Source organism: Notechis scutatus, chromosome 3, assembly GCF_049901735.1.
Source record: "Notechis scutatus isolate UNSWTSFEM ecotype Mainland chromosome 3, rNotScu1.2, whole genome shotgun sequence".
NCBI classification, from domain to species: domain Eukaryota; kingdom Metazoa; phylum Chordata; class Lepidosauria; order Squamata; family Elapidae; genus Notechis; species Notechis scutatus.
Genome location: NC_142011.1, coordinates 113,789,312 through 113,816,863, shown reverse-complemented (window position 1 = coordinate 113,816,863; position 27,552 = coordinate 113,789,312). Strand labels below are relative to the sequence as shown.

At 42.2% G+C, this 27,552-nt stretch overlaps 1 protein-coding gene across 2 annotated transcripts in view; it reads right to left on the bottom strand.

The window, feature by feature from the left end:
• The window catches only part of ALOX5 (arachidonate 5-lipoxygenase), a 154,709-nt gene that overhangs the window by 85,895 nt on the left and 41,262 nt on the right, over nt 1-27,552 (bottom strand). For both annotated transcript variants that reach the window (XM_026688473.2, XM_087962524.1), the window contains exon 6: nt 2,320-2,492. In XM_026688473.2, coding sequence (XP_026544258.1) covers nt 2,320-2,492 — 173 coding nt within the window. The remainder of the gene's footprint in view (nt 1-2,319; nt 2,493-27,552) is intronic.

Here is a 27,552-nt window from a genome sequence, read left to right as displayed (position 1 = left end):
TGCTTCTCTCTGTTCTTCTGCTCTTGCTCCTTCTTGTTCTCTTCTTTCCTTTTGCTGTTTCAGTTTCTTCTTGTTGTGTACTTCCCTTGCCTAATGGTTCCTCTTGTTTTTTATCATCTATTTCCTCTCTTCTCCCTTTTTCCTCATATGATGCAAAGTACTGGTAGTAGAATTGCTCTGCTTTGTCTTTTGCAGCCATCCTCAAACTACGGCCCGCCGACGCAATGTATCCGGCCAGGACTACTATTTCTCTCCCTTTATGAGTCATCTCTTGTTCTTTGAAGAATTTCCGCTCTTATTGCCTTCTTTGAGAATCTCACATGTACCTCTCTGGGGAGTTTATTCCTTCTTGCGTACCTTGTGTGTATTCTAAATATTTCATCCATTCCAGCAAACATTTCCCATTTACTTACTTCCAATGCATCGGCCAACAATTCTAGCATTTTTTCAGCAACATCTTCCCCTTTTTCCTGCTCAATATTCTGAAATCTCAAAAATATTTTGCTCTATCCATCTTTAGCATAATTATGGATCACTCAAGGTCATTGTCTACCTAGGTCAGCCTATAGTCCATCTCTTCCACTTTCTTATCTGTTTGTTCTGTTTTCTCTTCTACTTTCTGAATTCGTTGCTCACTTTTAGTAATTTGTCAGGATTCCAGCAGTTACTCCAATTAAATCATGAGCCTCGAGCCACACTCCCAAAACTAAAAAAGATTTATTTGAAGGTAGCATTCTACATCCAGCATTTACCTGGGCATAGCCAACTCTGAGATACATAATTCACTGTCACCCTTGATCCTGCTTTCCCCCCCACCCCCACCCCTCTGGGTTTATCATCCAATCAAAAAAGTCCATAACCAAGAGTCATCAATCATGCTCTCCAATTAGATTTTTTGCGCGGCAAAAGCTTCAGTCATCTAATCAGTGTTTGAAGAAAATATTAATGGAATGTACTTTCAATTCCACATTGCCATCTGCTCTTTGAAAGTCCCCCCTTCTTTCTGTTGTCAACTATAAAATGTGTATACAAAATGTTTTATGAGTTGACATAATTATTTCCTGGATGTTATCCATTTTATCTTCCATCTTTTGCATTTTTATCCTCCATCTTTTGCAATTTACAAGAGTTCTTGACTTTTTGTTCTCTGTCTTGAAAAATTAATCACTATCTTCCCTGTTTTAAGTTTGTCTCGAGAAGGCCTTCATTTCATATAAGTGATATCTGCACCTTTAATTGCCCCTCAAAGCCTACCGGGAACTAGTGCAGCTTTGCAAAACAAGGATTCTTTCAGCTTGATGAAAGAGTTCATGTATATCTCTGAAAATATCAGGAAATGTTTTTTGTTCTGACTTTCCTACTGTTTTTATTTCTGTACTGTCTTTATGAGGGATGATTTGTTTCATACTAAACACAGAATACTTGGGCCATCTCAAGATTTTCCCATTGGAACACAGCTTATTTAGAATATTCTGTTTAGGGCAATGGAAAATGGAGCAGAAGTGTTCAGAGATGTTTTAGAACTAGGGCAAAGAAAAGTTTTCCTGACATCAGGAATAGTTTCCAAGTAATTATAAGTAATAAGTAGTTTTTCAACATTGGAACAAACTTGTTCAGATAATACAATGGAATGCAATGCAATGGAATGGGATAGGGATACACTAGACTAGACTAGACTAGGACTAGAACAAAATAGTTTATTAGCCAAGTGTGATTGGATATACAAATAATTTTTCTCCAGTGCATAAACTTTCAGTGTACATACAAACAACAAAGTAATATAATAATAAGATACCAATAAGAGAAGATAGTAGAAAAGATGAGAAGTATAATGGTAATACAACTATACTATATATTATCTAACACGGTACTATGGGGATTGTCTGTCAGAAATGTTTAAATGTTTGAATATATGCTAGGTGGCTTTCTGTTAGGGATGCTGTATCAGTGGATTTCTGCACTTCTGTACTTAACAAAAGCATTGGACTAGATGATGTCCAAGGTACTTTTTAAGGCTTATACTCTAAAAGTTTTAATTTCATTATATCTTAGGAAACTGGGTTATCTTTACACATATTTAAGATTGTTCTATACTTAGAAAGTAAGTAATGCTAAGGTTTACACCCATGGATGATGTTATATTCTTAAAATTAGGCATTCTTATTTTTATTTGAGAGCTAGCTATCATACAATTGCTAATTATATTTTTGCATTAGAACGGAAAACACTTTTCTCCTAGACAATTTAATCAGCCTCTACAACATTTGTAAAATGTTTCATAGCTAAACACTGAAATAACTGTCTATTCTAAGTAGATACCTTTATTTCCTGCTCCAGAGTTAGATTTCTCTCCAAACTGTATTCTACCATTTCTGTGGTCACTGGGAACTTTTTTGGTAGTTCTATGCATTTTTTAATTAATACAGGATTGCAGCCATTCAGAAACTGGTATCCAAACATAAAATCTTCTTGCCAGTGCTGCATTACATATTCTAAGGAGAAAAAACAACAAAGATTGTTTTAGGAGTATTCCTGATGATTATCAAACAATTCAAGAAAACAGGAAAATGAAAATAATATTAAAATATATACTATGAAGTATTTTTGGTAGACATGCAATCTTCTGTAGGGTCTCTAATTTTAAATATTTATAAAAACAGGCCATATGTATATTTCATGCTATTTACTGTCAGAATTTGTAGTGATACAGCCAGCACACTAGCAAATAATTCAGCAGGCTTCATTATATACTTCTTTATATACAATAATATAAAACATGATGCAATTTCTAGAATCATCCAATCATGCATTTCAATACTTCTGCCCATCATGCAGACCCAAACTGGACAAATATATTGCCCTGTTTGAAAGAGTTGATACCATAGAAACATGAATAACATCCCTTGACACCATAGTAGCATCCCTGGACACTTTAAAAGAAAGATTAACTAACCTTGAAAAAAAGACACAACACAAAAAACCGAACATCCAATAGCTACAAACATCTCTACCCAACAACCGCAACCCAATCCACAGAAAACCACAAATCCAACAAATAATGATATCCCAATCCTCATCAAAGAAGCTGTCGAGAGCAAACGGAAGCATCCAAACGCCATCTTATTTGGTCTAGAGAACAACAATGACAATGATGACATCACAATTGTCCGCAACATCATCAGTGACTATCAAACATCAACCAACCCTGATGAAATACTTGACATTTCCAGCTTCATCCCAGAGTTCAAAAACAGTGATGGCTTGGTGGCCTCATGCCTCTGCAGGGTCATTTGCAAAAATGAATCAAGCAAACATAAATTCTTTTACACTATAAATTCACTCCAATGCTAAAAGCAACACCAACCATAAGAACCTCCATTTACCAGGACAGGAACTGGCAAAATGTCCCGACCTTCCACAGTACAGGCACAGGCCTCCCTGAAATCTCCGCGTGCGTTCTTGTGCCGTCAACCGAGGGCGGAGCGCACCCAACTCCATTGGTTCCTCGATCCTGGTCACGGCATTATGGGGTACCAGGGGCGGTAGTTGTACGGGAGGTTGCGGCCGTGAGTGGGAGGGCGGCTCCGGAACTGGCCGTCTTGCGCCGTTGAAGCCAGGCGTCAATGCGCAAACATTGCACCACTAGCGCATCCAGGGTTAGAGCCGGCTCCACATGCACCAACTCATCTTGAATTTCTTCTGCCAAACCCTCCTGAAAAGCATCCATGTGGGCTGCCTCATTCCAAGCAGAGCAGACGAAACTCTGCAATAAACTCTTGTAAAGGGTGTTTCCCCTGATGAATGTCCTTTAAACGTCTGGCTACGGTTTGAGTTTTTATGGGGTCCTCATACATAACACATAAATGGTGCCAAAAGCCCTGATAGTCATTTAATAAAGGACTATTTTGCAGCAACAGAGGAGTTGCCCATCTTGCAGCCGAACCAGACAAAAGACTAATAACAAACCCCACCCGAGCCCAGTCATCAGGGAAATCTTCTGGCCGTAAAGACATAAACAGTTGACACTGCCCCATAAAAGCCGGGAACATTTCAGGCTGTCCAGAGAATTTATCCGGCACAGCTACCGGGCATTTCCTATGGGGGGGGGGAGCAGGGGGATTAACTGGAGCTTGCATCAGCGTTAGATGATTAACCAACTGGGTGACTTGGTTCTGCAATACCTGGCTATTCTGCAGGAGTTGGTTAATCTGCTGCTGTTGCTGCTCAAGCTGTGTTTGGTCCATCTTGGTTAGAAGATGGGATGAAGGTCTGGATCAAAAATGTTCTGTCTCACTTGTAGCCACAAGTGAGAGTCCAAATGTCCCAAAGAAATAAACACGAACAAATAATACCAGAAACCACAGAGTTAACTTGTCTCTGTAATCGTCGTTGGCAGCTTTCCCAGAAACTGTCTTCAAGCCGAGATAACGAGCCGCAAGATAAATCATGAACAGAGGGCTTCTTCAAAGCTGCACAGTAATTAACGAAGTTTGATCCAGACAAGGACCGTTAACTAACACGCCTCCTTATATTCCTTGAAGGGGCGTGTCAGTCTCTCTAATTAGTCTCTGACTTGACGTTTCTTTTCAAATTGTCCTTGACGTCTCAACCTGTGTCTAGTCCTTGCATTAACCCAACATTCGTCATCACTCAAGGACTCTGGTATGTTCTGTGGATCAGCTGCTGACACCTGAGGCATGATTGAAGTGGAAGGTTCTGGAGAGGATGGTGTTTCCGACACTCCCTCATCCTCCTGGCTCACGTCTGCATCTCTCATTAGAGCAGGCTCCAATTCCAATGCCAAACCTTCCTCATCACTCGAACCTGTGTCTTCTGATACATCAGACTCAAAGCTCACAGCAGGCTCAAACCTTCCAGTCACAACACTTCCTTATAGTTTCTTGAGTCATACCATACCTTACACACCTGTACTTCACTAGCAGAATACCTGTCAGGTGGAATCCCCTTGTTTCATCGTTCTGACCTGCGTGACATTAACTGCTCTTGTGTTTCAACCCTCTCGCTTCATATCTGAGTCATCATCTTCTCCTGATATCTTTTCTTGCCTTTTTTCAGCTTCTTGTCCACTATGACTAGTGCATACTTTGCTCCTCCCAAACTGGCTTGCATTGGCCCAACCAAATCTGCATCTACCAGCTCCAGAGCTCTTATTGTCTGCCTTGTGCTACTCTTGCTTATTGGGAATGCTTGGACTTTGATGATTTACATATGGCACAGTCCAAGTATGCCTTACACCCCTTTAAGTTTAAACCTTCTGGAAACTGTTGCATCTTTTGCAAAATTTTGAAGCTGGCATGGCCAAGCTTTCTGTGCAAGAGATGAATGCATGAATCATGTTGTGCCACATTTCCAAATGTTTGGGCACATTGAATCTTTTGTCCCTGCAACACATAAAGATTATCCTGTTTTACGCCCTGTGCACATACACTCCCATTTCTTCTTATGAGACATCTCCCATTTATAAATGTGGTTTCGAACCCTAGACTAGAGACATTCAGTAAATTACACTCCATTTCAGGCACACATGTTACTAAACTTTTCCTCGAAACATGGAATCAGCACACTGCCTTTTCCTATGACTTTAGCCTTCTGGCCCTTTGCCAAGGCTACTGCATCTCCTCCAGATGGATCCATTCTAAAAAACAGTTTTGAAATTATTAACAGTTGTTTGACTAGCCCCACTGTCTATTTGTCTGTGCTATTACAATAGCTAACTTTTGCAACAGCCGCTTGTCCATCTGTTGTTTTTCTTCCTTGAAAACAGTCTTTCTTTAAATGAATCTTATCACCACAGATGAAACACTGTCATTGTTCCTGTTCTTCCTTCTTAGAAAATCTTTGCTTGGCTGTAATCTGGTCTTTTCTGTTACTCTAGTCTTTGCAGACATCCAGTCTTTGCTTGCTCCTTGGGCCTTACACCCCTCAGGAATTTCTCCTTGTGTCTTCTACTAAAATGGCGTTTGTCTTCTTCAGAAATCAAGCAGGCTTTAAGGGCTTCCATACATAATTCCTGTTCTGGTTTGCATTAAAAAATGGCTGAAACAGTGTCTCATGTTTCATCAAGACTGTTTAAGACCAACAGCACTTTCTGAGATTCAGGAATCTGCATTCCACGTTGTTCTAACTCAATAAACAGAGCCTGCATGTGCAGCAAATGCTTCTCTTCACTCTCTTATGGTAGTAGCCAGGCTCTGTACAATTGTCTTGATAATTGCACAATATTGTATGCTGATGCACTCACATGCACACTTCTCAATTTCAGCCAAACTTCCTTTGCAGTTTTTAAATCAGCTACATTCAAGAATTGTTCATCTTCCAAACTTAAAATGATGTAGGCCAGTGCCTTATCATGCTGCTTTTGATCTGCAGCTGCTATTGGCCCCTGGGATGGATTAATAACAATATCCCAGAGCTCTTTAGCCTTCAAGAAGCATTCAATTTTTTGCAGCCCAAATAATATAATTCTTCTGTCCCAATAGAGGCAGAGAGCTCTCCTTGAAATCAACAGCCATTCTGCAAGCTTTCTTAGCCTTGTTCTCTTTTGTTTATAATGCAGGCTGTCCCTTAGCTTGATTACAGTTCAGTCTTACTGTTGTTTTGACTGGCTGGGTGTGCTCTGGGCCCATAATTTGTCAGAGTTTGTAGTGATCCAGCCAACACACAAGCAAATAATTCAGAGAAAAGAGAGAGTAGTAGCAGCAAGTACAAGAAGAAGCACTCAAGCAAAAACAAAATGAATTCTCTTATACACAGAACAGTTATGCTAAACCACGCCCAGGCTCCAAGCCGTCTCACATGACTCACACAACAAAATTCTGTGTTTTAGTCACCAAACAGTCCCCATTGGCTGACTTGTTCCCATGGCTATTCCAGTTTATGAATTCTTATACACTGACAATTACTATATGTTACTTACTATTATACATTACAGGTAGTCATGTAACAGCAGTAAATGCAAGCTAATTTACTGGAAGCTAGTAAATGCCAAAAATATGATTACTTGATGGGGGTGGGTGGGTGGAGCCATTAGAACTTCAAAAACAAGTTGTAAGTACTTCTGGGGGGATTATTCATAATTTCCAGCATATGCCAAGTGGCTGGTCATTAAAGAAGGACTCCCCACAACAAATTAAGAAGTGAAGGAGAGGTGGAAGGAATAGGAGAAAGAAGAGGAGAGAAAGGAAATGGAATGATTATTCTAAATCAGCAGCAGCAACTGTTATATAACATAAAGCCCCTCCCATCACCGTAATAGCACCATGATATCATAGAACATAGAACATCATCAGAGTTGGAAGGGACCTTGAAGATCTTCTAGTCCAACCTCCTGCTGAAGCAGGAAACTCTATACAATTTCAGACAAATTCAAATTCAGTCTCTTCTTAAAAACCTCCAGTGATTGAGCAATTTCTGAAGGCAAGCTGTTCCACTAGTTCATTGTTCTCACTGTCAGGACATTTCTTCTTCATTCTAGATTGCTTCTCTCCTTGGTTAATTTCTATCCATTATTTCTTTGCCTTCTGGTGCTTTGGGAAATAAATTGACCTTCTCGTTTGTAGTAGCCCCTCAAATATTGGAACATTGCCATGCTATCATTTTACCTCCCTACTCTTTTTTTTCACTAGACTATATATATATATCCAATTCCTACAACTGTTCTTCATATGTTCTAGCCTCCAGCCCCCTACTCATGTTTGTTGCTCTTTTTTTGCACTCTTTCCAGAGTTTCAACATCTTTTTTTATATTGTAGTGACTATAACTGGATGCAGCATTCCAAGTGTGATCTTACAAAGACTTTATGAAGTGGTACTAACATTTCATATGATCTTGATTCTATCCCTCTGCTAATGCAGCCTAGGATTGGATTGGCTTTTTTGGCTGCTGTGACACACTGCTGGTTCATATTTAAGTGATTGTCTGCTAAGACTCCAAGATCCATGTCACAGTTATTGCTATTGAGCTATGTTTCACCTAATCTGTACCTGTAGAGTTTATTTTTCTTGTCTAAGTGTAAAACCTTGTTTTTGTCTACACTGAATTTCATTTTGTTAGAAAATGGACAAAATGGACTGCTAAATTGGCCATGCCCACCCAGTCACATGACTACCTAGCTACACCCACCCAGCTACATGACCACCCAGCCACGCCCACCCAGTCACATGACCACCTAGCCATGCCTACCCAGCTGGTCCGGGGCCCCCTGCAGTCTGAGGGACCGTGAATCAGCCCCCTGTTTAAAGTTTGAGTACCCCTGCCATAAACAAACAGCAAAGGTGACTATTCACTGAGAATTTCAATATAATGAAAGGGACAAGGCAAGGTTGTCCTTTATCCCCATAGTTATTTATATTAACCTTAGAAGGCATATTAACATTAGACAAGATATTGAAATAAAAGGTATGAGAATAAAGAAGGAGGAGTTAATAAAGAAAGTTACAGGCCTTCGCTGATGATTTGGTGTTCATTTTAGAAGGCCTATAGGAAACAGGACCTAAATTAATTGCCAAGATAGAAGAATATGGTGCAGTTGCAGGATTGAAAATAAACAAGATATTGAAATAAAAGGTATGAGAATAAAGAAGGAGGAGTTAATAAAGAAAGTTACAGGCCTTCGCTGATGATTTGGTGTTCATTTTAGAAGGCCTATAGGAAACAAGACCTAAATTAATTGCCAAGATAGAAGAAAATGGTGCAGTTGCAGGATTGAAAATAAACAAAAAGAAAATGAAAATATTGGTTAAAAACTTCACAGATAAACAGAAGAGAGAATTTACAAGAATGATGAACATGCAGATTATAAGAAAGTTAAATATTTAGGAGTTCAATTAATAGCAAGATGTGTATCCCTCAAAGAAGATAACTACGATAAACTGAATGCACAACTGGAAAAATGGAAAAATCTACAATTGTCCCTATTGGGTAGAATAGCTACAATTAAGATGAATATTCTGCTGAGATTATTGTACCTGTTTCAGACAATCCCAATAAAGCTGGGGGGGGGGGGGAATATTTTGAAGAATTAAAATAAGATGATATTAAAATTTGTATGGCAAGATAGAAAACCGAGAATTAAAAATGCTACGGAGGAGCCAGCTGGTGTTGTCCTAAACGGGTGTGCGGAAGGGATTTCTGCGGAGCACAGCTGGTTTCTGTCTGTCCCAGAGGCTCTTCGGAGCCAAAGCCACCCTGTAGGGGCAACGGGAGAGGTTGGGCTCTCCGCAGATCACAAACGGATGGCGCTCCATTTTGCTGGTCAGGAGAAATACTTCCTGAAAGAAGGCAGAGAAGAAGATGGCCATTAATGGCTGAAGCGAAGCAATGACCGCTGATCAGAGTAAGCGGTGAGAAAGTAGAAGGAAGCAGTGGATTGGGCCTGGATAAAGACCTTTTTCAAACTCTTACCAAAGTAAGTGAAATTACTATGCTGATTTAAGAAGAAAGGGGGGCTCCAGAGAGAAGGAGGGAAGAGAATCTCTTCTCTCTCTCTCCACTTTTGAAGCGGTGAGAAAAAAATACAGAGCAGTCACAGATCCATAACAATAAGGAAGGTGTGTAGGGAGAGTTGTTGTTATAAAAAAAATCAGAGTGACTGGGTTAGACTGAACTTGTTAAAGAAGATCAGAATAGAACTAACTTGGGATATAGACAATTCGTAATTATACTGAGTCACTTTCCTGAACTTTGGGCTAAAACAGGGGACGTAAAATGTCTTTCCCCTCTTACATTGACATATAAAGTATGGTAAGAAGAGAAGAAAGGAGCAAGGAGGACATCTACTGGCCAAAATGGGTATAAAATGTGGATTAAAGCTGTCTTCACTTTTTGGGAATACTGATCTACCGGAGGTTGATGACTTAACAAGACTTGGGGACTTGGGAATTATAAACATTCTCTATGGACCTAAAATATTACGGGCCAAAGTGGGTATAAAATGGAAGCATTGTGGAAGTGACAAATATTACCTTTTTTCTCTTCTCACTTCTTGGGCATTTTATAACTCTGGCTGACTTATGGTGGATTACAAACAATGTGGGTTAAAGCTGTCTTCACTTTTTTGCAGGGGTAGGATTCAAATGTTTAAACAACGGGTTCTGTGGGCGTGGCTTAATTTGTGAGTGTGGCTTGGTGGTCATGTGACTGGCTGGGCATGGCTTGCTGATCACGTGACCAGCTGGGCATGGCTTGGTGGCCATGTGACTGGCAAACCAAATACAAGTGGTCCTCGCTTAATGGCTGGTTGCTTAGCAAGCGTTCTAATTTATAACTGACCTCCCCAGAACTACTTGACCTGTTTTTGGAGTTTTGACAGCCATGTGTGCGCGCACACACACACATACACCCTTCTAACCCTGCTATTCTATAATTCTGTAAGGATCTCCTGCTTGAACAAGGAGTTGGACTAGAAGATGACCTCTGAGATCCCTTCCAGGCCAGCCCTAGATTGCTGTGCTGTTTCAAAAGTCTTCTGAAGCCAGGGTTTGTGTCCTTCCTTCCTCTCCTTTTATTTCTCTCTCCCTCCCTCCTTCCCTCCATGTATCTTTAGCAAGGCATCGCGGTCTCCCTCTCATGCTCGCTCTGAACTTCGCGCGGACCAAAATAAAAAGATCGCCCACCGTCATGTTTGAAGCTTCCGCATTTGGAGCTTCCGCCGCCGTTGGAGCTCCAAACACGAAGCCGGTTGCTAAAGAGCCAGAAAGCAGCAAGGGCGCCAGGTGGAAAGGACAGGGTCACGATCACACGGAGATGCCCAAAGCGCGGAGCGCACATAACTAAGGCGGCGCACGCAGTTGGCTTGGGGACTACAAGGCAGCATCTGCGCCTCTTCCCAGGCGCGTCTCTAGGCTGCTTCCGGAGCTACGGGACGCTCTCCGTTGCCTACCAGCCCTTCTTCCTTGGGCTCCCTGCCATGGGGTACACCCACTTCCTCCTGCAAATTACGCCTCGCAACTCTTCTCTCCCTTTCCTCTCACTCCAAAAAGATCGCCATCGTATCCCGCCCGATTCGGGCTTCCAGCCACGTTGTGATCCACTAGTGAGGTTGCCATCTCGGATGGAGGCATCGCAGTCTCCCTCTCTTGCTCGCTTTGAACTTCGCGCGGACCAAAATAAAAAGATCGCCCGCCGTCATGTTTGGAGCTGCCACTTCCGCGTTTGGAGCTCCAAATGGCGACGGCACTCCAAACACGGAAGCGGCAGCTCCAAACGTGGCGGCGTAATGGGCAGAAGGGAAAGCAACAGCGGCGGGTGCCAAAGGTGTCTGCAGCAAAGGTGGGAGTAGGGAGCTCTCTGTGCTTGGCCATGATCGCCCGTTAGGAGCGGCTGGTGGCGAGGAATTCCTGCCCGCCAGGCGCTCCTAACGGCAAGTCTCCCTGCCCTTCCCCCTTATTTTGCATATTTTAAAATAGGCCTAAATTTGGGGGGAGGGGCTTAATTTGATTTTATGCCCAAAAAACATGCTGGGCCTTCCTATTGGTGGAGGCCGTATTGTTGGAGAAACACGGTAATATTACTACAAGAAGTCCATATAAAAGAAAAACACAAACAACTACTGGAGTACCCCAAATTGGGGAAACTATTTGTGTTGTTATCACAACAAAAGAAGAGAGGAGTGGTGCTGTACATCAAAGAAACAATTCAGGCTAATCAAATATATAAAGATGAAGAGGAAAGGATTTTAATTTTGGAAGCAATATTAAATCAAAAATGGGTGCTCCTAGTTGCAATCTACGCACCAAATAGCAGACAAGAACAATTCTATAAAAATTACATAATACTATATGTATATGGAGTGTGATAATATTTATCTTTTAGGGGATTCAACGCGATAACAGACACAAAATTGGACTATAAAAGCAATAGAATAAGGAAAGAAGTAAGTAGGATTCTACCTAGAACCTTCTTTAAAATGGTGGAAGAGTTAAATATACAAGATGTATGGAGAAAGAGGAACCCAGAGGAAAACCAATACCCATTTTATTCTAACAAACACAGATCCTGGTCTACAATAGATATGATATGGATGTCGATGGAATTAAACACAAATGTCTATGGGGCAGTAATAGCTACAAATTTATGGGCAGATCACAATCTAATGAGAATTAGCTGGAAAGGACAAAAGAAAAGTATAAGATGGACTCTGAACTGATCAATACTGAAAGATATAGAATTTAAGCAGATGTTGGAAAAACAAATGGGATTCTTCTTTAAAGAAAACAGGAAAGAAGATACTTCGTTACAAAACCTATGGGATACAGCGAAAGCATATATGAGAGGAGTTGCCATAACATTTACAGCGAAGAAAAATAAAAGGAAGAAGCAACAACAAAGAACCTTAGAAGAAGAATGGGCTACTGGCAGAAATATACAAAGAGCTACAAGATATCTTGGGCCAATCATTATTAGAGGTACAAAACAGTTTTATCTGAAGTGAAGATACCATGGGTAGAAGTTAACATCACCTTGATACCAAAAGAGGATTCAGATCTAACGCAAATAAAGAACTATAGACCTATATCCCTACTGAATACCGATTATAAAATATTCACCTCAATAGTAGCAGAAAGACTGAAGAGATTCTTGAAGGAGTTCATATCCCCTGATCAAAATGGTTTTCTACCTAAAAGGCAGATAAGAAATAATATGAGAGTAATATTAGATACATTGGAATACTACAAAGCACATAACGAAAAGCAATTGGCATTGTTGTTCCTAGATGCTCAAAAGGTGTTCAATAGTGTGAACTGGCAATTCATGCTACACCAACTAAGATATATGGACTTTGGAGATACATTTATAAATATGTTCAAGGCAATATATACAAATCAGAAAGCTAAAGTGATCATGAATGGTGAGGTAACTGAAAAATTTTCAATAAGAAAAGGTGCAAGGCAAGGCAGTCCATTATCTCCATTGTTATTTATCGTAACACTGGATATACTAACTAGAAATATCAGGCAAGATGAGCAATCAAAGGAATGGAAATCAAAAGAGAAAAGTATAAACTACAAGCTTTTGCAGACAATCTAGTTTTCATCTTAGAGGAGCCATTAGAATCAGGCCCAAGACTCATAGAGAAATTAGAGGAGTACGGAGAGGTGGTGGGATTGAAGATAAATAAGGAAAAAACCAAAATGATAGTTAAAAACTTCACAAACAGAGGGATGAATTAATAAACGAAATGGGTATCCAGATAGTGAAAAAAGTGAAATACTTAGGAATCTACCTAGATGTATAACAATTAAGAAGGACAACTATACAAAATTAATGTTGGATTTGGAGAGATGGAAAAGCCTGCAACTTTCTATGATGGGTAGTATAGCTACAATAAAGATGAATATATTGCTGAAGATGCTTTTCTTATTCCAAACAATACCAATAAAATTAGAGAAGAAATATTTTGATGAATTGAATAAAATAGTGTTGAAATGTATTTGGCAAGGGAAAAAACCGAGAATAAAAGTGAAATTACTGCAAGAATCAAAAGGGAATGGAGGCTTTGGACTACCTGACTGGGAATTGTATCACCAAGCAGCTGCACTAACATGGATGAAAGAGTGGATAACCTTGAGGCATAGAAGACATAGAGGCATAGTACTGGAGGGTCACGGCCATCAACTAGGGTGGCATGTGTTTCTCTGGTACAGGAGAAATGCAGCACATTGATACTTCCAAAGATATTATGTAAGGAACGCATTGTTATCAGTGTGCGATAAAATTAAGCAGTAAAACTACATGAAAATACCAGTCTGGCACTCCACTCTAGAAGCACTGATACATCCAAATGCTATAAATATTGGGGGGGGTTTCTTATAAAGATATATTAAATGAGAATGGTGAACTGAAAACTAGATCAGAATTAGGAAATCAAGGGGTGGAACTAGAGTAGTGGACGTATCTGCAGATACAAACGTGTTATGTGAAAGATGTGAAAGCATGGGGTTTTTATAGAGAACCAACAACATTGGATAAGATATTAGTGGGGACAGATGACAAACTGATAAAGATGTTATACAATTACTTATTAAATTATAAAATGGAAGAAGAACGAGTTAAAGAGATGATGATAGCATGGGTCAAAAATTTTGGACATAGTATAGATTTGGATAAATGGCAAAAGCTTTGGGTGAGAAATCGGAAACTGACAATGGCCACATCCTATAAGGAAAATCTCTATAAAATGTTTTATAGGTGGCATCTGCCCCTGGCAAGATTAGCTAAAATGTTTAAAAATATGTCCCAAATCTGTTGAAAATGTAAACAATCACCTGGTAATATTACCACATGTGGTAGACCTGTATAAAGGCAAGGAAATTTTGGACTCAAATACATATGTGGCTAGAGAAAATGACCAAACAACATATAGATTTTAAACCAGAATTGTTTTTACTAGGTATCACATCAGAAGGTTATGACAAAGGAGCAATATGTTTAATATTACATGTTTTGACCTCAACAAGGATTGTATACACGCAGTGGTGGAAGAACAAAAACACGTCAGAGGACAAGACGATAAGGAAGATACTTGACTGTCAGAGGACAAGACGATAAGGAAGATACTTGACTGTGCAGAAATGGACAAACTAACGCTAAAAATAAAAGATGAAGGAGATACAGAATACTATTTAACATGGAATAGGTTTTATCGATGGTTAGAAACACAAGGTAGAAGTTGGAAGGCAAAAGAATCAGGTGAGGGGGACTTGGAAAGAGCCACTATTTGTATTATTGACAGAGGAATGTAAGTATTAGAATGATAGATGAGTTGACATATTAGAATATGATGGTCAAAAACTATTGTACAAAACTATTGTACTAGCACTGTTTAAAATATTATATATTTAATGAAGACAGGAACTATCTTATTACAAGAGATAGCAAAATATGGAGAGGTGGCAGGCCTCAAAATTAACAGAGAAAAGACTAAAATATTAGTTAAAAACCATAGAGAATCAGAGAAGGGAATTAGAAAGGGAAACGGGATTGCAAGTCAAAAAGAAGGTCAAATATCTAGGAATATGACTAACCAGGAGGTGTTCATCAGTAAAAGAAGATAACTACATGAAACTGTTGCAGCAAATAAAGAAAGATTTGGACTCATGGGGGAAATTACAATTATCTTTAGTAGGAAGAATTGCTACTATAAAATGAATGTTTTACCTAAATTACTTTATCTATTTCAAACAATCCCCATAAAGTTAGATAAAATGTTTTTTTGAGGAATTAAACAAAATCAGTATAAAATGTATATGATAAGAAGGCTCGAATAAAATTAATAGCATTAGAAGACAGTAGAAGTAGAGGTGGTTCAGACTCCCAGAATGGGAACTTTATTACACGGCTGCGGCATTGGAATGGATTTGGGAGTGGGTAAACTTAAATAACAAAAGGATTTTAACTCTGGAAGGATATGATCTGGTGGCATGCCTTCTTGTGGGAAAAGAGAAGCAAGAAGCATTCCTATTTTTACAGACATCAAATGAGGGATTCACTGATACAGATCTCGGAAAATGTCAGAGTATATTCATGAACTGGAATAGAGCATGGTAACAAGGTCAGCCAATGAATAGGCAATAGCAACTAAGTCAGCCAATGAGGACTGTTTTGGAAACTGAAACTAGAAGTAGGCTAGGCTGGACACTGAAACTAGAAGTAGTGTAGGCGTGGCTCTATATTAAGCTCTGCAGCTATGTTGAGCTCTGAGTCTTGTCTATTGAAAATGAAATTGCTTCTCTCCTCTGCTGCGTATAATGCTTGCTACTGAAGCTCTGAACTTGTAACATGTCTACTTCTGTCTGAGTTTGCTCCATGTTGGAGAAATCTACAACTTGTTATACATGACCAAATATAGCCAGGGAGTAGAATCGGCTAACAGACTAACAGACTCCACTCATTGGCCCCGCCACTGGCGGGAGAAATAAAGTCCTGTCAGTGGCTGAAGCTTTGAACAGCGCCAGCTACAAAAGCTGGCGCCTGCCGTGATTGAGCAGCTTTTTGGATTTAACCACAATAAAGACATCTTACCAGTTACTGCCATGTCCTGCCTCTCATTCATACGTGGACCCATCTAACACTGGCAACAAGGATGGGATTCTGAACTGCAGAGAGAACAAAGGACACCTTGTGGATTTGGACGCCATTTTACCGGCCAGCGCAACGATCGCGACCTGTCGACTGACATGGCACAACGCGCAACCAGCCTGGCACACCATCCAATGGCAATCCCGTATGATCCAGCGAAGGAAAAATGGTCCTCCTACATGGGCCGTTTTAACCTGCACTTGGAAGTCAACGGACTCCAAGCAGCTCCCGATGCGCAGAAAAAAGCATTGTTCATAACTTACTGCGACATCGAGATCTACAAAATGGCAGATGCTCTGGTAGCAGACGACCTACAGACTGTGTCCTGGGACAAACTACAATGGGCCTCAAGGGACAGTACAGCCCCTCTCCTTCCTACCTGGCCAGCCAATATGATTTCTACACGCGGAGCCAAAGAGAGGGGGAGATGGTCAACGCGTTTGTGGCAGACTTGCAGAGAATCGCGAAAAACTGCAGATTCGCTGACACCGAGGGGATGATCAGAGACCAGATCATCCTGGAGACAAAGGATCCCGCACTACAAAAGAAACTCCTGGCCCGTGAGGACATCACCTTCAAAGAAGCCATCGATGAGGCACGAGCTGCAGTCATCTGACAACTCGGCAGCGTGGATCAGAGGAACTGGGAAGGTCCATGCGACTGTGACTGATTGCCACCCCAAACCAAGTGAATCCGCAACCGAGGCAAGCGACGACAACGACGGAGACGTCTACAAACTAAAAGCCGGTAAGCCAGGCGGGAAACCAGGAAGCAGAGAGTGCAGAGGTTGCAGCGGAAACCACCACCGTTCAGCATGCCGATTCAAGGACACTGTTTGCCGGAGATGTGAGTGCAGAGGCCACATCGCGGAGGTATGCCGGGCCATCCAACCGACCAGCAAATAAGGCAGATGAGCAACGTCGCTCATGAGACATGGCCACCAAGGGATAGGCGGAAGAACCCTGGCGGGAAATTCAAAAGGAGAGAGGACGCCAGGGAAGAAGAAGCCCATTTCACATTCATAGGCTACATGCAGACCCAGGTGAGACACGCCGACGTCTATGAGGCCAACAAGATAATGGCTATGGTCTCCATCAAGGGAAAGCCTTGCCGCATGAAGGTGGACTCGGGGTCTTACATATCTATGATATTGTGGGATACCCTCAAAAAACTCCAACCCAAGCAGCAGCATGACCAGCTGGAGCCACAGACCATCACATTAAGAGATTACCAGGGCTGCTGCATACCAGTTCTGGGAAGGAAGACAACCCACGTGGAGTGCGGCACATTCTGAGGAGAACTACCACTCACCATAGTAGACCGGAACCTGCCAAGTCTACTAGGAAGAGAATGATTCCAACCACTCCAAATAAACACCACTGGCATTCACGCAACAGAGACCATCCCCCCCAGCCCGACAGCAGACATCGCGGAACTAGAGAGGGAATTCAGCGATGTCTTCGATGACAAACTGGGTAAGTACATGGGGAACCCCATATCATTTAACCTAGACCCCAACATTGCTCCAGTCCACCTTAAACCGTGGCGAGTCCTGTTCACTCTCAGACCCAAAGTTGAAGAGCAACTAGATTAACTAATCGCCCAAGGGATTCTAGAGCCAAATGGGAGACCCCAATCGTGATCCCAGTTAAACCAGACGTGTCTATAAGAATCTGTGCTGACTATAAAACAACCCTGAAGAAGGCCCTCCAGCAAAGTGCCTACCCCATGCCCGTAGTTCAGTACCTCCTGCACTCCCTGGGCCAAGGGACTATATTTGCTAAATTAGACTTGGCCCAGGCCTATCAGCAACTGCCCGTCAACGAGACAACCGCTGAGGCACAAACCACTGTCACCCATGCACATTCAAGTGCAAGAGGCTCCAGTACGGAGTAAGCATAGTCCCAGCCTGTTCCAAAGCATCATGGAATTGCTGCTGCACAATATTCCAGGGGTCATACCCTAATTTGATGATGTAATCATCTCGGCCAGTAGCGGGGATCAACTAATGAAGAGGCTACAGGCAGTCCTGGGGAGATTCCAAGAGGCAGGGTTGAAATTGAAGAGGAATAAATGCCACATAGCAGTCCCACAAGTGGAATTTTTGGGGTTCCTAATTGACGCCACAGGCATCCGAATCACAAATGGAAAGCTTAAAGTGATACGGGAAGCCCCCACACCACAAAACAAAGCAGAACTGCAAGCGTTCCTAGGGCTGCTTAACTTTTACAATGTCTTCCTGCCTCAGAAAGCAACCATCGCGGAACCGCTCCAGACTGCTCGATAAGACGACGAGCTGGACTTGGGGACAACACGAGGCCGACACATTCAAAAATATAAAAAACATCTTAACATCTAACAGCGTCCTCATCCAATACAGCGAGACGCTGCCACTAACACTAACATGCGATGCCTCCCTATATGGCATTGGAGCGGTCCTCAGCCACAAATTACCCAATGGGACAGAAGCCCCCATTGCATACTTTTTGAAGACACTGTCCAAAACTCAGAGGAATTACAACCAGATCGACAAGGAAGCGCTTGCAGCAGTTGCAGGAGTCAAGTGCTTCCACAAATACCTGTATGGCAGGCGATTCGACCTCATCACCGACCACAAACCCTTACTGGGCATCCTCACCGGTGACAAACCCACACTGAACATCCTGTCACCCAGGATGTTAAGATGGACAGTGTTCCTGGCAGCATACAGTTACTGCATAATCCACAGGCCAGAAAAAGACATTGCCCATGCCAACACCCTCAGCCATTGCCCCCTCCCAGACCTAGCCCAAGACCCAGCACCATCCACTACAGCACTACTTGTAGAGGACATAATGCCCGGACTGATGACGTCGGCAGAAATCGCAAGACTCACAGCCCGCGACAAACTGGATGTGGAGGGGATGGCCGGAGGCAGCCCAAGGGGAGGAATACCAACCATAAAAAAATAGACAGGCTGAACTGTTGGTGCTAAAGGGCTGCATACTGTGGGGGGACAGAGTAGTTATTTTTTTCCCCGCTAAGGAATAAAATACTGACAATGCTACATGAGTGCCACCCTGGGATAGCTGGACTTCCGGTTTGTCGACTTCGCGAGCGGCAGGGATTTGCGATTCTGCGCGATCCCTGCCGCGCTAGCCGCTTTGATGCCTCCGATCTATTGATCTGGAGGCTAGGGCTGCCATGAAGAGGCAGCCCAAGATAGGAGGGATCCGGACAGGGGGTTGGGGTCTTCGCAGACCCCTTCCCCACCCGGCTTAACCCTCTTTCTCAAGGCGGTGGAGCGGCGGTCTGTAATGGCCACCACAAAGAAGCTGACAGCTGGACAAGATCGTGCTGGAGGAAGAGAAAGTGCTGAAGCGAACATTTCTTGGCTTAACTGGACTATAAGTTACAAGGAATACAAGTAATATCCTGAAAATTTGGATTTTTAAAACACACAAATTATCATTATTCATTACATGTTTAAACCTTTTTTCATTGTAAATTTAACAAGTCAGATAAATTATGATTCTGTTTTAAACCATTTCCATATAACATACAAAAACCTCTTATTCAATTTCTCTTTACTTCTCTTTACTCTTATTCAATATCATTATTATTATTTCATCTATTTCTTTCTGACTTAATTACCATTATTCTCATTCTATATTTCTGCAAGGTTTTACTAATTCTCCCCCCCCAAAAAAACATATACACACAACACACAAAACATAAAAAAAAATCTTTTTGGAAAGTAACTTGGACCCAGGTATCTCTCTCTTCATGGACTTCAATTATATTCATGCTCATCTTACATATCATTACTTATTTTATTTACCATTCTAAGCCTTCTATATTAACTTCTCCACATATTTCACTCTTCTTAATTCTATCTTAATTAATCATCTTAGTTTGAATCATTGTATTTATATCTTTTTTCCATTTTTTATCATCCCTTTGTCTCATTCCTTATAAAAAAGAAAAAAATAAGTTTCTCCTGAAATCATTAATCAGAGTATGATGCCTTTCTATCTCCCCCCTAAGTTAATCAAATTAATCTTTAAGATAACATCCAATACCCAATCCGATTTTGCTTGGTACATTCTATCTAACTAGTACATCCAAAATAATTAAATACATAATTAGACAATAAATCCAAATATTGAAAACAAATACTATAATAAAAATTTTATAATAACATCAATACCATAATCTTATTAAATTCTTTAATTAAAACAGTATTCTAAACCTCCCCTGTTATTAAATTTTAAAGCCAATCATTATTAAACATTTTAGCATTTTAATCTCTTATCAACTCTTAAACCATTACAATACTACCATCTCATCTTATGTACCTTGCAAAATCTTTTTTTTTAAAAAAATTATACTTTATCCATTATCCATAAAAAATTCCTTTTTTTCATTTAATTTCAAAACGTTGTAGCTTTTCTCCACCTTTTCCCTTTCTTTCTTCTCCCAACAAACCTTTCTACCCCCCCTTCTTCTAGCCTCTGCCTTACTGGCTTCCCTTCTCTGTCGTATTCCTTTTCCCTTTTGTTTACTATCATCATATTGATTTTGCACCTTATTTTTCCCTTTCTTAAATGTTTTTTTAGATCTTAAGTCCTTTAGTTCTCTTCTTTTCTCTCTTCCTTCTTTCTTGATCAAATTCTGAGATTCATTAAAAATGGCTCCTTCCTTTCTTTCTTGTTCCTCTGCTGTCTTCATCTGTTGTAATGTTTGTTGATAGTTAGTAAGCGCCATTTCTAGAAAAAGGAAAGCTTCTTCCACACCATCTTTACCATTTTTTTTTGCTTGTTCATATTCTTTTCTTAGTTCCTCAACAGAAAAAACCATTATAAATATTTTCTTTTCTTTTCCCCTTCTTTCTTCTTACAACAACCAGAATATTCAAAAGAAGATAAAAAAAATAAAGCAGTCCCAAAGTTATCAGTCAATCCAAACCAAGGCAGAGAAAGCTATATCCAATTGTTAAGTTTGGAGAATAATGGAGACCAGACATCTGGCCAGTGACTTCAACTCTTTAATAACAGTAGATAGAACAGAACAGAGCAAAGCTATGGGCAGCAGTAACCCTTTTATAGGGTTGGCTGCTACCCTATTAACCAATAATATGTGCAACAAGTTCAACTAATACCCAATAAGAAGTGTCCTAATATTGGCCAATCAGGGACTTGTTATGGACCAATCCTTGTTCGTTGTTTAAGGACCAATCAGGTGTGCAGGCTTTCAAAACCCGCTTTGCATTTGGGCTTAGTTACTTTTTATTGATTCACAACACCCCTCCCCCTTGGGCTCCATTTGAGGGGAGCTGTAACAAAATCCTCAAGATAGACAGGCCGTTTGGTCTGTCTGGATGATTTCCGTGGTTCCACAGGGTTTGGCCTAAAGTCCGGTTCCAGTGGAGCGTTTGGATGATCTCTGTTAAGCTCCGTTTCGCTGCACGGAAATTCCGTGCTGCTTTCGTTGTGGTTGTCCCCACCAATCAGTGTTTCTTCGGGGTTTCGCAGTTCGGTTTCCCCCGTGTTCACGTCCCATGGGAAAGTCAACTCCCTCCCTGCTTCGATTCCCGGTACTTCGCTGGGCCGTAGGGTTTCCGTTGGCCTGCTATCTGTCATATCGAAGTCAATTTCCTCGATATTTCCTCCCCCCTCAGTTGGTGAACCCGGGGAGCCATGGGCGCTGGGTGGTAATCCTCCCATTGTCTGTTAGCAGGCGGTAAGATCTAGGCCCTGTGAGGTGGGTGACGGTTGCGGGTATCCATAAAGGGTCGCCAGAGAAGTTTTTGGCAAAGATTAAATCGCCTACCTTAAATTCCCGGCATTTGCTGCTGGAGCCTAAAGGCTTTTCGGGTGCGTATGCGGGGTGGAGCCGGTCAAGGTGCGATCGTAGTTTCCGCCCCATGAGAAGTTCGGCGGGCGTTTTGTTGGTAACGCTGTGGGGCGTGATGTGCTGCAACAATAAAATTCGATTGATTTTTTCATCGATGTCGCTGAATTCCATTTTGTGGAGGGTCTTTTTTACAAACTGTACCATGTGCTCTGCACGTACGTTCGCCGCAGGGTGCGCGGGCGAGGTTAGCGCATGGCGGATGCCCCGTCAGCAAGATATTGTTCAAATGGTAATGCTGTGAACTGTGGGCCGTTATCTGAAACCAGAACGTCCGGAAAACCATGTGTGGCAAATAGTCTGTTTAATTTGTTGATAACTGAGTCCGTTGTAGTTGTGTTCATTCGATGGATCTCGGGCCAATTTGAATAGGCGTCGACTGTAATAAGGAAAGTGTGCCCTTTTGTAGGCCCCGCAAAGTCAATATGAATACGGGACCATGGTCCCCTCGGAGTTTCCCATTCGGTTGGGCTTGCTTTAGGTGGGGCGTTGCTGACGTCCTGGCAACGTTGACAAGTAGCGACCCAGGCCTCGATTCTTTTGTCGATTCCCGGCCACCAGGCGTAGCTCCGTGCGAGTGCTTTCATTCGCACGATGCCCGGATGTCCATCATGCAATACTGCTAAAACAGTTCGTTGCAGTTTGCCCGGGATTACGACTCTATCGCCCCACAAGATGCAGCCCTTTTGGGAAAACAGTTCGGTTTGGCGGGCTTTGAAAGGCGCTCATTCAGGTGATAGTTGTTCTGTTGGCCAACCACGTTCAACCCAGCGTAGGATGTGTTGCAGGACCGGATCTCATTTTGTTTCGAGGGCAATGTCTCTCGCCGTCAATGGCGGCGCGTGTAGAGCCTCAATTTGCAGCGTTTTGATGGTTGGGGCTGGATCTTCAACCGATTCTGGGAGTGGTGTTCTGCTCAATGCATCAGCGTGGAGAATTGATTTCCCGGGCGGTGTTGCAAGGTGTAGTTGTATGCGCCGCCAAGAATTCAGACCAGCGGGTCATTCTGGGGGACAATATATACGGGGTTGGTTTATTACCCGCAATAATCCCCAGTAGTGGTTTATGATCAGTAATTATTGTAAACGCATCGCCCATACACATATTCATGAAATCGTTTAACTGCAGCCACAATAGCTAAAGCTTCTTTATCCAGCTGACTATAATTTCTTTCAGCTTTAGCTAAAGTTCGCGAAAAAACGCGACGGGAGCTTCTGCTCCGTTCGGTATACGTGGGCCAGGATTGCTCCAACCCCAAAAGGTGAGGCGTCACAGGTAATAGTTAACGGCAGAGTCTCGTTGTACTGCATAAGTACAGAATCAGAAGTTAGCAATTTCTTTACTAGTTGGAAAGCGTATTGTTCACGTTGTCCCCAAACCCACGTTGCTTTTTGTCTAAGAGTCTATGTAATGGTTCAGCTACCGTTGCTTTATTGGGTAAAAAGACGTTATAAAAATTGATAAGTCCAAGGAACGCCTGTAGATCTGCCTTGTTCCTTGGAGTGGGGGCCTTCTTAATTGCCTTTAATTTGTCCTCAGTGGGATGGATTCCTTGACTGTCCAGGAGGTATCCCAAGAACTCCACCCTTCGGTACATAACTGGCATTTATTTTTTTTTTGACTTTGAGGCCGGCGTCTTGGAACCTTTGTAAGACCATTCGGAGTCGTTTTTCTAGAATGTCTCTGTTAGGGGCGGCGATGAGTACATCGTCGAAATACGGTACGACCCCTCTTATTCCTTGTAACAGCCTTTCCATTAAGCTCTGAAAGATTCCTGGAGCGACGCTCACCCCGAACTGGAGCCGGTTGCATTTAAATGCGCCCCTATGCGTGACGATAGTTTGCGCCTCCGCGGTGGCCGGATCTACAGGCAATTGTTGATACGCCTGCGCTAGGTCTAATTTAGCGAAAACTTTCCCGCCGCCCAGGGAATGGAGCAGGTGTTGCACTACCGGCACTGGATATGCACTTTGCTGAAGTGCGTGGTTTAGGGTGGCCCGGTAGTCTCCGCAAATTCTCAGTGACCCATCAGGCTTGATAGGCGTCACTATTGGGGTTTCCCACCGGGCGTGGTCGGTGGGTTCCAGCACGCCCTGTGCTATTAGCTTATCGAGTTGTTCGTCGATTTTAGGTTTCAGGGCGAATGGCACCCGACGTGGCTTAAGGCGGATGGGTGCTACCTCAGGGTTCAAGTTAAATGAGATCGGGGTCCCCTTGTACTTGCCTAGTCCGTTCGCGAAAACGTCTTGGAATTCTTGCACGAGGGCTTCCTCCCAATCGTTGCTCTCGGCACGGTGGACTCCGGCTACAGTGATTCCGAGCGGTCTGAACCATTGCAGGCCTAAAAGACTAGGCCGGTCACGGTCAACGACAGTCAGTGGCAGTGCGACGGTGCGGTCCTTGAAAGAGACCTGGAATCGGGCGGGACCCGACAACGGGAATTCGGTTACCCTGGTAATCTTTGAGTATAACCCTTTGAGGGTTGAGGTCTTGGCGGCGAATCGTCGGAACGAGCTGTTGGAGCGTCTTCCAGGACACCATCGAGAGGGATGATCCTGAGTCCACCTCCATCACACAAGGTTTGTTTTCGATAGCGACCTTCACTCTGATTTTCCCGGCATCTAGGGATGTAGCGTGGCCTATGGTAATTGTCTGGTGGGTCTCTTCCCGCCTGGTTTCTTCCCGCCTGGTGGAAGTGGTGGACGGTTTGTTTCTGTAGGAGTGGCTTCCCCATTGGTGATTCAGTTTGTCTCGGGGTGTGCCGATGAATCCTGAAGACTGGCATTCGGCCTGTCGGGGTTTGGAGTTGGAGTTTTGTTTGCTTCTGCAAACCTTTGTGATGTGACCTCTTTTCCCATAAACGCGGCAGAGTGCGTTGAGGAATTTACAGCTGGATCGTGGGTGATTCGCTCCACATCCTGCACAAGGTCGAAGTGAGCGTTGTGTGAACTGGTCTCGTTCCGTTTGGAGTCGGTTGACCTCTTCCTCATCACTTTCTGACGGGGATTCTAGGTCTTCGTGGTGAGTCGATACCGGGTGTCTCTCTGAGCGAGGCGAGGTATCATTGGCGAGTTGACGTAGCGGTGCGCTGGTGCGGCGTATTCAGGCTGCCGACTTCTTGGTTGCTTCTGCTGCAATGGCTTCTTTAAGGGCATCGGTGAGGCTGATGTCCCTCTTAGCCATGATTTTGCTCTGGATCGTGCAGTCTTCTAGGCCCAGAACTAGGCGGTCTCGGAGGGCTTCTTCTAAGTTAGAGAATCCGCAGAGGCCTCCAAGGTTACGGAGGTCTGCGACGTAGTTGGCAAGGCTTTCGCCTTTCTGCTGGACCCTCTGGTAATATTCATGCCTTCTGACTAAGGTTGGCACGGTGGGCGCGTAGTGGGCCCGTAGCAAAGGCTCGAGGACGTCCCAGTCCATCGCTTTTACTTTGGCTGGCTTGGCAAGTGATTTTGCCATTTTAAACACAGTAGGCCCGCAGTGGGTTAGAAATACAGCTCTTTTTTTGCTGGCTGTTGCATCTTTCAAGTTGTTGGTCTCCAGAAACATCTGGAACCTATCCATGTACGACTCCCAGTCTTCGGTTTCTGGGTCGAATGGAGCGGGTGGTACGGCACCGCTGGCCATGTTGCCATTGATAGTGCGTGTTCAACCACGTGCTCTGTTGGTTGCTCTGTAGATCAGTCAGCTCTTCGGTCTCCGCATCCCACCTTCGTCGCCAGTGTTAAGTTTGGAGAATAATGGAGACCAGACATCTGACCAGTGACTTCAACTCTTTAATAACAGTAGATAGAACAGAACAGAGCAAGGCTATGGGCAGCAGTAACCCTTTTATAGGGTTGGCTGCTACTCTATTAACCAATAATATGTGCAACAAGTTCAACTAATACCCAATAAGTGTCCTAATATTGGCCAATCAGGGACTTGTTATGGACCAATCCTTGTTCATTGTTTAAGGACCAATCAGGTGTGCAGGCTTTCAAAACCCGCTTTGCATTTGGGCTTAGTTACTTTTTATTGATTCACAACACCAATGAAACCAATTAAAAAAGGAAATGAGCAAACTTGATGTCCCTTTTAAAAGCTACAAACCACAACAAAGCAAACTCTCCTGGCTCCCAAAATTTACAACCCACTGAAGTCCACTGCTTACAATCCCATCATGGGGAGCAGCCATATGAAAATGATCCTAAGACTCTCCTTCATCTAGAGCAGGGGTCCCCAACTCCTGAGCCGCTGCCCACTACCGCCAGCCCATCGCTTGCTGGAACTGGGTACGTCTGTCTAGTCTGATGGAAAGAAGGACTAGGGGTGACATGATAGCAGTCTTCCAATATTTCAGGGGGCTGCCACAAAGAAGAGTGAGTCAAGCTATTCTCCAAAGCACCTGAGGATTGGACAAGAACCAATAGGTGGAAACTTATCAAGGAAAGAAGCAACCTAGAACTAAGGAAAAATTTCCTGACAGAACAATTAATCAGTGAAACAACTTGCCTCCAGAGGCTGTGAATGCTCCAACACTGTTTTTAAGAAGAGATCGGATAACCATTTGTCTGAAGTGGTGTAGGTTTTCCTGTCTAAGCAGGAAGTTGGACTAGAAGACCTCCTAGGTCCCTTCCAACTCTGTTATTCTATTCTATCCATAATAAAACAATGGTAGTACCTTCCAGCTTTATAAAATAAAATACTGAATTTCACCAGTATATGATTTTTGCAGAAATTTGTAAGAAGATTATATGTTACACCAGCAAAGATGTGAAAGATACATCAATTCCTTAAGTTTATATGATATCAATTGTTGTATTCTGCAGAATGAGTTTTGTTCATTTCACTGTGTGAAAATAAATTACAAAAATGTAATTGATCTTTTTTACTTTAATAATATAAGTATTGTGTAAAATAAAGTGACATGTCTTGAACCACTAAAAAGTCTCTGCAACTGGAAAACCCATTCATGCCCAAAGAGTAAGATCAATAACCAAGCTAGAATCTGATGGCTTGGTTTGATATGTCAAAAATAATAAATGAACCGAAATCATGGACAACAAAGATATGATTATTATCAATGCTTGGCATAAAATTAAACTTTGTTTATATAGCAATGTTATGGATATTCCTGATTTTAATATGTGATGAGAATGAAATAGCTCCCTAACATTCATCCAAGGTGTGGTACAGACTGTAGCACGATATGTAGTTTGCTCATATTAGAACTATTTCAATATGGGCTCAGTAAGTATTTTATTTATATATTTCAGTTTGGTAGGCTGGAGGACTCTATCCTGTTTTATTAAAATTATTTGTAATGTGCATATAATTATAGGCATTTGTCTGCCCTTTTATATGTTATGATAACTTTACCAATAGGCTTATCCATATGAAAACTATTTTGTGAATTCCCATATCCATAGACTTTATTAATTGCATCTAACATTCACCTAAGATTCTATAATTGCCCTCAGATATAAGAAGTTTTGAAATAATCAAATTTAGAAATAAAACATAAATTTCTATAAATTACAGTTGCTTTTAATTGTGTTTCTCTGTGATTTTAAGTATTAAGC